The 12,029-nt window shown below is 39.7% G+C and overlaps 1 protein-coding gene across 1 annotated transcript in view; it reads right to left on the bottom strand.

Annotated features, from left to right (window-relative positions):
* Nucleotides 1–4,295, bottom strand: part of Hormad2 (HORMA domain containing 2) — a 101,418-nt gene extending 97,123 nt beyond the window's left edge. Inside the window, exon 1 of the mRNA XM_050141072.1 lies at nucleotides 4,245–4,295. Within this exon, the coding sequence (XP_049997029.1) occupies nucleotides 4,245–4,295 (51 nt within the window). The remainder of the gene's footprint in view (nucleotides 1–4,244) is intronic.
* Between the last annotated feature and the right edge of the window lie 7,734 nt (nucleotides 4,296–12,029).

Genomic DNA, 12,029 nt, shown 5'->3' on the forward strand with positions numbered 1-12,029 from the left:
CCTCTACGTAATAAATATCCAGTTCTATTCTGTATGATGTGTCTGCCCATGTGCCTTCTACCTGCCACCTGGCCCAGCCCAGCACCAGGCGACTCTCCCGGCTGGAGTTTTCAGTGTCAGGTTGCTACAGGTCTTTGGGGAACTTTACTTAGTTCCCCCCCCCCCCCTCTCTCTCTCTCTCTCTCTCTCTCTCTCTCTCTCTCTCTCTCTCTCCCTCTCTGTCTCATACTTATTGATCAGAATGTAAGCTTATAGTATGAATAATAAAAACCCAGAGACAAATATTGGGGTTCAAGCTTAAGATCAGCTTAAGATCAGAAAAGTAAAGCAGCCAACCTTTTACCTCTACCAAATATTCAGATCCTATCTCCACAAATCCTCAGACTCCACAATCCACTGAGCTCCTGTCTCTTCCCCTTTATATTCCTCTCTCCGCCCAGCCATATTGCTCCTGTCTCCACCTCCCTAGTGCTGGGATTAGAGGTGTGTGACTCCCCAACACTGGGATTAAAGGTGTGAACCACCACCTCTGGATCTGTTTCTAGATCAATCCTGTGTAACCCAGGGTAGCCCTGAACTCACAGAGATCAATATGTCTCTGTCTCCTGAGTCCTGCGATTAAAGGTGTTGCCACCATTCCCTGGCCTCTAGTGGCTTAGCTTTGCAATCTGATCCTCAGGCAAGCTCTATTTATTAAAATACAAATAAAATATCACTACATAAGCTCTTAGCTACTGCTCCAGTGCCACACCTGCCTACTGATATGCTCCCAGCCATGAGGGTCACAGACTCATCCTCTGAAACTGTAAGCCCCCACTAAACTCTTCCTTCTATAAGCTGCCTTGGTCATGGTATCTTATCATGGCAATAGAAAAGTAACATTCATCAAATTAAAATTTATTTAATATAATTTGGGGGAGCTCTGCACAGTATTTTTAAATTGAAAAGACTTTAGAACTCATTTAACTAAATGTACATATTTCATAGGCGCTAAAGGGAATTCTAGAAAACTAGTGATTTACTGTGTCATAAAGTTAGCAAGTTACTAGTGTCCTTTTACTATATTATACAGCTCAACAGCTGGACTTCTAATAATTCTAATAAAGTTAATTAGAAGTAGTTACTACCCACAAACATCTTCAGATAAAAAAGAACTTCCAAAAAGTATACATGCATGAGTACACATAGAGACAAATGGACAAGACATACACTCACACCTTCTGTACATCCTAGATGTGATTTTGCCACATGTAAGAATGTATCTTCTTTAGTAGTCTATATAATGACAATGAGTTATCACATTATGTTTTTGACAAATCACATTATATTCAGTGATTAGTTTAAAGGTATTTTCATTGATGCCAGGCATGGTTATTCACACCTGTAATCCAGCAGAAGGACTATGAGCTCATACCCAACCTGAACTATATATTATGTACTGTACTTCTAAAAAATAAAAACAAAATTGGGGGTTTTAAGCTGGGCGGTGGTGGCGCAGGCCTTTAATCCCAGCACTTGGGAGGCAGAGGCAGGTGGATCTCTGTGAGTTTGAGGCCAGCCTGGTCTACAAGAGCTAGTTCCAGGACAGGAACCAAAAGCTACGGAGAAACCCTGTCTCAAAAATAAAAAAATAAAAAAAAAATTGGGGGTTTTGAACCTATAGATCCTGAGAAGTTAGGGTTTCAAGTTATTGGGTAATAACTGACATGGAATGCACATAATAACTCACTAAAAACACTCCAAAATGGCAAAATGATAGGAATAACTCATTTGGCCGGGCGATGGTGGCGCAGGCCTTTAATCCCTGCACTGGGAGGCAGAGGCAGGTGGATCTCTGTAAGTTCGAGACCAGCCTGGTCTACAGAGCTAGTTCCAGGACAGGCTACAAAGCCACAGAGAAACCCTGTCTCGAAAAAATCAAAAAAAAGGGGGGGAGAATAACTCATTTGTGAAGCTAAATAATTTGAAAGTATAAAGACATTAAATACAGGTAGTAAAAGGCCATTTGTAGTAAGAAAGACCAATTTTGTTACTCCAGGGATATTTCCCTTTACCTAAGCTAGTCTAATAGTTTAAATGTTACTGGTGATGTTTTTGTAAATATCTAATATATGAAAATACTATACTTTGAAATAGAAAGCATTATCATGTTTTGGTAGTAAAGCATGTTGCTGCTGACAATTTAACTACTAAGTTGTGTGACCTGGAGCTGGTTACTTTTCTTTTCCAGGCTCTTCAGGTTCTTCCTCCCCCCACCCCCTCTCTCTTTCCTTCTTTTTGTTTTTTGAGACAGGGTTTCTCTGTGTAGCCTTGGCTGTCCTGGAACTCAGTCTGTAGACCAGGCTGGCCTCGAACTCAGAGATCCGCCTGCCTCTGCCTCCTGAGTGCTGGGACTAAAAGTGTGTGCTACCACTGCCCTGCTCAGTTTCTTCCTTTCTGAGAGATTTAATTGAATAATAACATAATGCCCTTGGCACAATGCCCAGCACATAGTTAAGTGCTGAATAAATATTGACTTCTGTAGTTATTATCATTGTTTGTAGTATGAGATAACAGAACCACACTGTCACTTGAAATTTACTGGGAAAAGCACTTCATGTAACCCAAACAAAGGTACAGTCGAAGCAAAAAAGTCAATTTGTTTAATTTAGAGAAAAATGCCTGCCATGCTGATTGCAGTTTACACACCCAGCTCAACGTCCCCCCCAGGAGGGAGTACACATTAAGAAGCTAGATGAGATTCAGTGTTCCCGCGGGGAGTACACTGGGACAAAGCCAGAAAGATGGCTGCTTGCTTTTAGCCTGATTTCTCCTTCAGCTCCAAACTTTAATCTCACTCTCTCTCTCCCCTATAATTTAATACTCCTTGAAACAAGTCTATATTCACTCTTCTAATCAAACAAACCTTCTGACCTGGCACTGAGTACAGAATCAAGCATCAGTTCTTTAGCCTAGATTTTAAGATCCAAATTAATCTGTTCCCCAATTTCCTGTTTCATTTTGTTTCCATCTCCGGGCCAACATGAGAGTCTTACTACAGAAAAAGTACCTTTCCCTAAAACATGTCATGCTTATTTATTATGAGCCAAGGCACAGGCTATGTTTCCTCAAGAAATTCTCTATGAGCTTTTTCATCATTTCAGAGTATACAAAATCCCTAAATTGCTACAGTCTGAATTACTGTATTCTTTTATGGGTTCTGAGGTAGAGACAGCATCTCAATCTGGCTTAAGGTGACCTAGAACTCACTATGTAGTAAAACTGGTCTCAAGCTTGCAACAATTCTCCTGGGGTCTCTCATTCTTCACATATATGTAAATATTTATACATATATGTATATTAACTTAATTACATGAATCTTATTTTTCTTAATCAGATTACAAACTTCTAAGATAAGGATCATTTTTTGTATCTTCTCATAAACCAATACATTATTACATATAGAGTATATATTGAACCTAAACAAATAAATGATGAATTAATGACTGTTCTTGGATATGCTAAATCAGCCTGGGCATATCCAGCAACTGGCCTGAAATACTGTAGCCTGTTAAGTCTGAATCATAAATGTCCCCCAAAATTGAAGACATGGTCATCAACCTGTTGTGCTACTGAGAGATGGTAGAACTTTTAGGAGGTAGAATCTAATGAAAAGACATTAGATTATCAAGTGAGTCTCCTCCCACTCCCACCCCATTCCTGGCCACCACGGGTGTGCCATTTTGCTCTACTGTATTTTCCCCTGCATGTCCCCATGATGTTCTGCTTTGATACTGAGTCAAAAACAATAGAATCAACTTCTCAAACTGTGAGCCAAAATAAACCCTTCTTCCTCTTAAGTTTATTATTTCATATGCTGTCACCACACAGGAAGTGACTAACACATTCTCCCCCAGATTCTTAGCATCAAAGCTTCTCACAGTGCTCTCCTATTTAGTTCTGAAAATTACATCACAAGTTTCCTAATTGCCTCAGGAAGCAGATGTCTAACGAAGGACCATTCTCTTTAAACATCTCTTTGTTTCTGATTCCTTTTACTCTAGTAAACATGAAATAAGCACCCAGTAAGTCATTTTGTAATTGGTCTTAATTTTCCAAATATCCCCCTGCCCATTAGGCATTAAAATGTAGACATACTTTCCCAGAGTATTATGTACCAATTAACTGATAAAACCACTAACGAAATTTTAAATTAAGTAACTCACTAAGTGGTTATTGATTTTCTTTTAATTCTTAACAAATACCTTAGATGCTTCTAGTGTTCTGGTGTTGTGAACGAGCTGAGCAGTAGTCATCGTGAGAGTGAGTCAGGATTCTTTCAACAATTCTAACCTGTTAAAAAAATTAATTAGAGATTTGGCCTAACATAATACTTCCTATCTTGTCGTTCCAAAGATGAAGCTGATCTTAAAATCAAAACTTAACGTCAAGTAAGTTTAAGGATAGACTGTTTCCCAGACTTTCCTGTTTCAAGAGAAATTTACCAAGCTCAATTTTGAAAACACAAAGGGAGAATGAAGCTAAAATAGTTCTACCTGTCCCTATCAAAAATTATAAAAATCTGAATTAGAAAAATTCTTATTTTGAATTTTCCAAATGAGAGCTATATAAATCAACTATAACTTGACAAGTAATTTTAAAAATCATTTAAGTTTTCACTACAAACTTTTTCTAAATCTGGTATGAAGTCTCTGTATTAATTTTTCAACTACCCAAAAAAACTGTAAGATAATCTATTTATTCATAAACACATTCTCAGAAGAAAGTCCCCTAACGATGCAATATATCTCATTTATCTTTGTTATTCCCTCAAACAGTAACTGTCTTCTTGTGCACAGAAGGGCTCAAAAACATTTCTTAGACTAACTTCTTATTTGTTTACAAACTCAAAACCTATTCCAAAAATGAAATTAACAGGTGTTGGTGAAGAGGTGGAGAATTAAAGTCTTTATGCATTGCTGGTTCAGATGTAAAGCAACCCAGAACACAGTGCGAAGTTCTTCCGATTCTTAAACAAATTACCCTAGTATGCAGCATTATCATTTCTAAGTATAAAGCCAAAAGAAATAAACAAGGAAGGGAAGGAGCAGGGAGGGTCTCAAATACTTGTTCATCAACTCTCCTAGCAGCATTCTTCATACAGTCAAAAGGTGGAAACAATCCAAAAGTCGATCAATAGACAAATGGACAAACAGCAAGGGGCAGTGGCATGTAGGCCCAGCGACACTGGAAGCTAAGCAATCAGCTCAGTCTAGGAGTTTGAGGTCAGCCTAGATAACATGGCAAGTCCTCATCTTTTAAAAAAAGGGTGGGGCATGGGGATGGGGAATAGATGAATGGATAAACAAAAATGTGAAATATATATATATATATATATATATATGCTACTCTATCTACAGAAAAGGATAAAATTACATGCCACAATGGAACCTTGCAAGCACAATACTATGTTTAAAAAATAATAAAAGCAAAGCCAGGTACAGAAGAACAAATATATGATCTCACATATGAGTACCTACAATAAATTAAGCAAAACTGCAAACAAAAAGTACAACAGAGGTTATCAGAGCTGGGGTGGGGATAGAGTGGTGGAATTCAATAGGACAGAGGGTTCTATTAACTACGATGAAATATTTTGGAAATGGTAAATGGTTGGCGTTTGTCACATGACATGAGCATTGCTAGATTGTATACTGAGAATGGCTCACATGATTAATTACATATTATGCATAATAGATCACAATTAAAAAGTTGATAAGTTGGGGGGACCCAAATTTATACTCAAAGACTAAATCATCATTTTAAAAAGTTTTAAAAGTTATGAATTAAAAGTGTATTTTTCAGTGGAATTTTTAAAAAAGTAAATCTATTTTCTTTCTGAAGATCTTAATTTTATTTCAATTTGGGTCTTATTTGTAATAACCCATTTAAAGAAATTCCACTCTGGCTCACCCAGGGCTGTTACAATTAATTATTAGCAATTAAGGCAAGACTCTGAAAGATTTTTACAAATAAGAGGTTAGAATTATTTGAAAACAGTGCCACAAGGTGGTGATAGAGACTATAAGCAGATACTATTTAATTTCTCTTAAATTATTTCTTCAAAACAGCACTAGGTGACACTATTACAATATTTTTATATGAGTCTGAAATCTACCTGATGGTTCTCGAGTAGTCCTTAAAGGTTGTTTTCTTTTGTTGTCTTCAGAATGTAACTGTCACGTCTGACCCAACACAACTATTTCCTCCCTTACATTTTAAGAAATAAGGAAGGCAGGCTTGAGAGAGAAGACCCAGCATTTAAGGACACTGGCTGCTCTTTCAGAGGACTGGGGTTCAATTCCCAGAAGCCACACAAGTGACTCACAACCATCTAAAATGTCATGTAGGCATACATGGAAATAAAGCACTTATATACATAAATAAATATATCTTTTTAAAAAAGAAAGAAGGAAGGAAAAGAAAAGTAGGTACAAGGGATTAAGTTCCAGTTCTAACCATTAGAATATAACCTTCTAAAGAGGAAGCAATAGATACAAGTAATGTTTTTTTTTTTAAATCACTTTCTACATTGGTAGAATTTTAGACAATTTCTGTAAGATCATAATATATTTCTCATGGCATGTCTAGAGAATCAAGACTTAAAAACAGCCATTAGTCAATTGGACCACCATGCACTATTTATTATGCACCTGTATTTTTAGACTATATGGATGGCCCAGATTAAATTAAAATTACTAAAAACTAATACATACAGGTTGTTTCATCTGAGAAGGGATTAAAGATATTTGTAAAACAAGCAAAATTCAGTTTGATGGAATACAAATGGATATGTAAGAAAAGTAGAAATCGACTTTGGAATTAAGAAATCTGTGTTCAAATTTGGATTCTACTACCTAAATTTGTATAACTCTGGCTAAATTAATTCCTCTGCAATCTAATTTTTTTTTTGTAAACATAAACATAGATCCAACTTTTCAGGTCTTATTCAGCATGCATCTGTAGTAGAAACATAGGACAGGGATTAAGTACCTGGACTTTCCAAACCCTCCGTGTGCAATTCACTATGTAACCTTGGATAAGATATATGTATGCCTCAATTTTTCCATCTGCACATTAAAAATGGAACAGTGACTACTTCACAGTTATTTCAAGATTAAATTTATTAATGTTACTTGAAACACTTTTTATATACGCTTCATTAAACATAACAAAGCATGCTTGCTTTAAAAACAACAGAACAAAAACACCTACTAGTCTAAGGCATTAGCCTGCGGCTGGTGTTTCTCCAGACTAGCAGTTCCCTCCCATTGTCCTCCCGTCTTTTCTCTGACCTACTTTCCTCTGGCATTTTAGTATTCCTCAAGCTTCTGTCCTAGTGTCTTCTATTTTTTCATTTCTAAACATATCCTCTGAGCAAACAAATATACTCACATTATATCAATCACTATTTCAATTCTAATGATTTTTATATGTATATGCCCAACCCAGGTCACTCTTGGAGTTACTGACCTACAATTCTGTCCATTAGACAAATCCCCACTTTGATGTCCTTAGCACATCCAAATGTGAATTCTTGCCCCTCAAACCTCTTTCCTACTGAATGACATCATGAAACACTTAATAATTCAATCTGAAAATGTATGACTTAATTCTGCCTTCTTTTCTTATTTCTTTGTTCAATCAACTTAGTAGTTCTCAAATGTATCAACTACTCACTTCCTCCACATTGTTGTCAGCTTCTATGGGGAGGTTTTCTTTAGTGGTTAGTGTTGATGCTGCTACTGCTGTTGTTTTTTTATATATATATATATATAATTTATTTAATGTACACTGGTGTGAGGGTATCATTTCCCCAAGAACTGAAGTTACAGACAGTTGTGAGCTGCCATGTGGGTGTTAGGATTTGAACCTGGCTCCTCTGGAAGAGCAGTCAGTGCTCTTAAACACTGAGCCATCTCTCCAGCCCCCTACTGTTGTTTTTATAGGCTCTCACTACATAGCCCCAACTTCCTGGAACTTGCTATGTAGCCCAGACAGCCTTGAACTTGAGGTGGTTCTGCTGCCTCCACTTCTCAAGTACTGGGATTACAAGTGTGTGCCACCATGCTGGGCGTGACATTTCTACCTCAGATCAGACCAGGCTTGTCTCCTGCCTGAATTCCTCCAACAATCCATCTACCCATTGCTGCACTCTGCCATCTCTGTTGTCTCATACTACAGCCAGACTTTTCTAATCACAACCTTGATTATATATTATTTCCAAACTACAGTCCTTACATAGTTCTCCCACTGTCCTCAGAAAAACTCTTCACCGTGGTTAAGATCTGCCTGCCTCATGCCTCCCCAACCTCGCCAGTCATTTCCCTTGTGCTTTTGTGCACTGGCCATTAGTATATAGTTAACCTCTACTCTCTTTGACTTCCAGGCTTTAACAATATTCTCCTGGTCAGAAACATCCTCTTCTACTTCAAAACTTATCTACTGAAGATGGTTTAGTTTCCCAAGAAACAACACCCTGATTTCCATTACCACTTCCGCCAAGTGTTTGGTATTTTTAAAGGGTTTTTTGTTTTGGTTTGATTTTTTTGATACAGAGTTTCTCTGTGTGTGTAGCCTTGGCAGTCCTGAAACTTGCTTTGTAGACCAGGCAGGGCTTGAACTCACAGGGATCGCCTGCCTTTGTCCCCCCAAATGCTCGGATTAAAGGAATGTGCCACCACAGCCTGGCTTTAAAGGTTTTTAAATGTGCAATTCAAAGGGTTTTAGTGTATTTACCAAGTCATGTAACCATCAACACTAATTCTTCACCTCGAAAAGACACCACATATCTGTTAGTGGTTTCTCATTCTTGCCTTCTATCAGTCCCTGGTAACCACTAAATATACTTGTTTTGCTTTGGAGACAAGGCCTTACCATGCAACCAAGGCAGGTTTCAAATTCATGATTCTCCTGCCTCAACCTCCTAAGTGCTGGGATTTCAATAATGTGCCAATATACTTGGATTCTAATCCAATTTTCATGTTTATTGTTTTGTATATACTGAACATTAGTTAAATCACATAATCTTGTGACTTTTGTGTCTTGTTTAGATGAATTTTTAATTCTTAGAATCACTACAGTTCTGCAACAAAATTAGTTACTCAATATTTCCTGACTCAATGAGGAAACTGTATAGGAACAGAAAGAGCTTGGGCCAAATGGCTAGAGAGATGGCACAGCAGTGAAGAGGTGCTTATTGCTCAGTCATGAGTTTAAATCCTAACTTTAGGCTCACACAACTGCATGCTGTAACTCCAGCTCCAAGTAGTCCTTCTGCCCTCTTCCAGCTTCCATGGACATCCAAACACACATGTGCACATAAACTCATAAAGACACATGCACATATAAACAAAATAAATATTTTAGAAAAAGAATTAATGTTCCATGAAAATGATAAAATTTTAAGTTAGATAACATTAAATATAATTTATTTCAAATACCTATCTTTGTAGATTAGAAAACCAAAATCCCAAGAAATCATTGGTTTCCCAGAGTCTAAAACACAAGAAGTTGGACACCCAATAAAGGAGCACTATAATAGTGACTCCCCAGATGAAATTCTCCTTTGGTTTCACTTCATGCACATGACTTACTCCCTTGTTTCTAAATACTATAGCCTCTTTCTGGAGTTAGAAGTTTATCTCAAGATAGTAAAAAGACCCAAATGATTTTTCAAAATAGACAAAATCCTTTTAACTTCTAATTACTCTGTTATTGCTGTTTCTCTCTCTTTGAACGACTGTTTTATGGAGGTCTCCTATCCAAGTTCAACCCAATTAATTTTTGAGCTCACAAGCCCAGAGCCCCCAGGAAGTATGAATTTAAGAGATCGTCCTCTCTCAGAGAATACCTGTTTTGTTTTGACTCATTATCTGTGATAATTTGGGTGAGAATGAGAATATCGGCTCCTATAGTTAAATATTTGGTCCCCAGCTGGTGGAACTCTTTGGGAAGAATCAGGAGGTGTGGCCTTGTTGGAGGAGGTGTGTCACTGGGGGCTGGGCTGTCTGAGGTTTCAAATAGTCAGGCCATTCCCAGTACTTGCTGTCTTGCTGTCTCATGGGAGCTATTTCACTCTCTTGCACTTGTGCCAATTTCTTCCCTCTCCTCTCTCCCTTCCTTCTCCCCATCCCTACCCCTCCTCTCTCTCCTCCTCCTTCTTTCCCCTCTCTTCCCTCTTCCTCCCCCCACCCTACCTTGTGTTTGTAGAACAAGATATAAGTTCTGACTAGTGTTTCAGCGCCATGCCTGCCTGCCTGCCTGCTGTAAGGCAATTCTCTTCAAAAATTGGTGCTGGAACACAGGAACAACCACAGGAGTGGTGAGGACAGGACAGAGGAAAAGGATGAGGTGTCAACCCAAATCGCATGCCATATATGAATCTAGATTCCAGTATGTGGGAAAACATAATATTTATCTTTCTGAGTCTGGTTTATTTCATTTAACATAGTGGTCTCCTGTTCCAATGAAAACAACCAAGAGCTATTCATGGTAGAAACTCAAGGTGTACCAGTCTAGTTCTCTCTCCTCTCTCCTCTTTGTTTTTAACATGTGAAAATTTTCACCATCCAGGGTAGAAAAAACCGTGCTACCTGATGCTTCCGGTCCTCCTCCGCTCTCGGCCCCGAGTCTACTTCTCCTCAGAGGGCTTTCCACTTCCACGAAATAGCTCCAAATCAAGCCTCTCAAGGAAAAAGAGCAACAGAGAAGTCTCAACGGGAGACCACAGAACCCCCCCCCCCCCAATGCCTTCCTCCACGACCCCTGCCTGGGAGGCTTCGGCCTTCAGGCCTTCACTTCAGGCCTTCACCTCGGGTGTGGACAGCGGAGGCTTGGGCCTTCACCTCAGGCTCCTTCCCTCGGCCTCCTTCACCTCAGCCAGTGGTTGCAGCCAACGGCTTTTGCTAGGAAAACCCGCCCCTCTGGCTTACGGATAACCAATGGCGCTTTCCCGGCAGGGCCGCAGGTCTCTCCTAGGTTCACCCCTCAGGCGGCAGCTCCACCTCATGAATATGCAAATACGGCCGGCGATTCCCGCCCACCCTTCTGGGCAGGACCTCGTGCTGTGCCCTGAAAAACACGTGGGGACGGCCCAGAGACGGCGTGGGGGCCACGTGAGGGGGCGGGGCTTCTGTCCGGCTGGCCTGCCAAGGTGAGTGAGTGTCTGCTGAGGGCCAGGATGCCAGACCAGGGTTCCCTGGGGTCCGAGGGCGGAGCTGGTGCCCTGGCGCCCTGGCAAGAGCCGGAAAGGCCTGGACTCCACAGGAGCAGAGCTTTGCAGTCCTGGAGGGTGGCTTTGACCTCGTCCTTGGGATTCTTCTTTATGTTGGTGTGTAACTGAAACACGGCTATATCAACCTTACTTTGCGCTTATCTTAACCCAAGACTCCCCAGACCTTTCCTGTACTATGGAACTTTCCAGAACTATCCGAAGTTCCTTAAACCGCTGTGGTGGGATTTCCCAAGGCCGTAAATGAATGAAATACTTGACATTTCTTATTTTACCCCCACGGGAAAGGAAAAAATGAGGTTCTTAAGAACACCGGTTTAAAACATAATGAGTAAACCACCATCTGGGTTAAAATAGTCTGGATTTTCTCAACCTCAGCAGCGGTACCCCTCTCTTCAGTCTTGACAATCAAAATGGTTTCTAGATTGCCAGCAGTCCCCTAAGGGGCAAAATCGCATTCAATTCAGTTCTGCTTGGGTCTTTACTTTCCCGAAATAACCTTTTGTTTTCTTTTTAAGTTCCAACCACAGCCTTTTCCAGTCTCAATATTAATTTGCTTCCTGACTGGACCATTAACCTCCTCTCTCTGCTGGCGTCTGTCTTAGTTTGTTCTCTGTTGCTGTAATACAGACCTCATTACCAAAAAAGCAAAGTGGAGGAAGAAAGGGTGTGTTTCACTGTGTTTCACCGAGCGGGGCTTCCACTCTGTCTTGAAATGAAATCAGGAACTCAAGCAGGGCAGGAGCCTAGACGCAGG

The sequence above is a fragment of the Alexandromys fortis genome, unplaced genomic scaffold, assembly GCF_014885135.2.
Source record: "Alexandromys fortis isolate MF-2015 unplaced genomic scaffold, M_Fortis_MF-2015_v1.1 scaffold_7, whole genome shotgun sequence".
NCBI classification, from domain to species: Eukaryota; Metazoa; Chordata; class Mammalia; order Rodentia; family Cricetidae; genus Alexandromys; species Alexandromys fortis.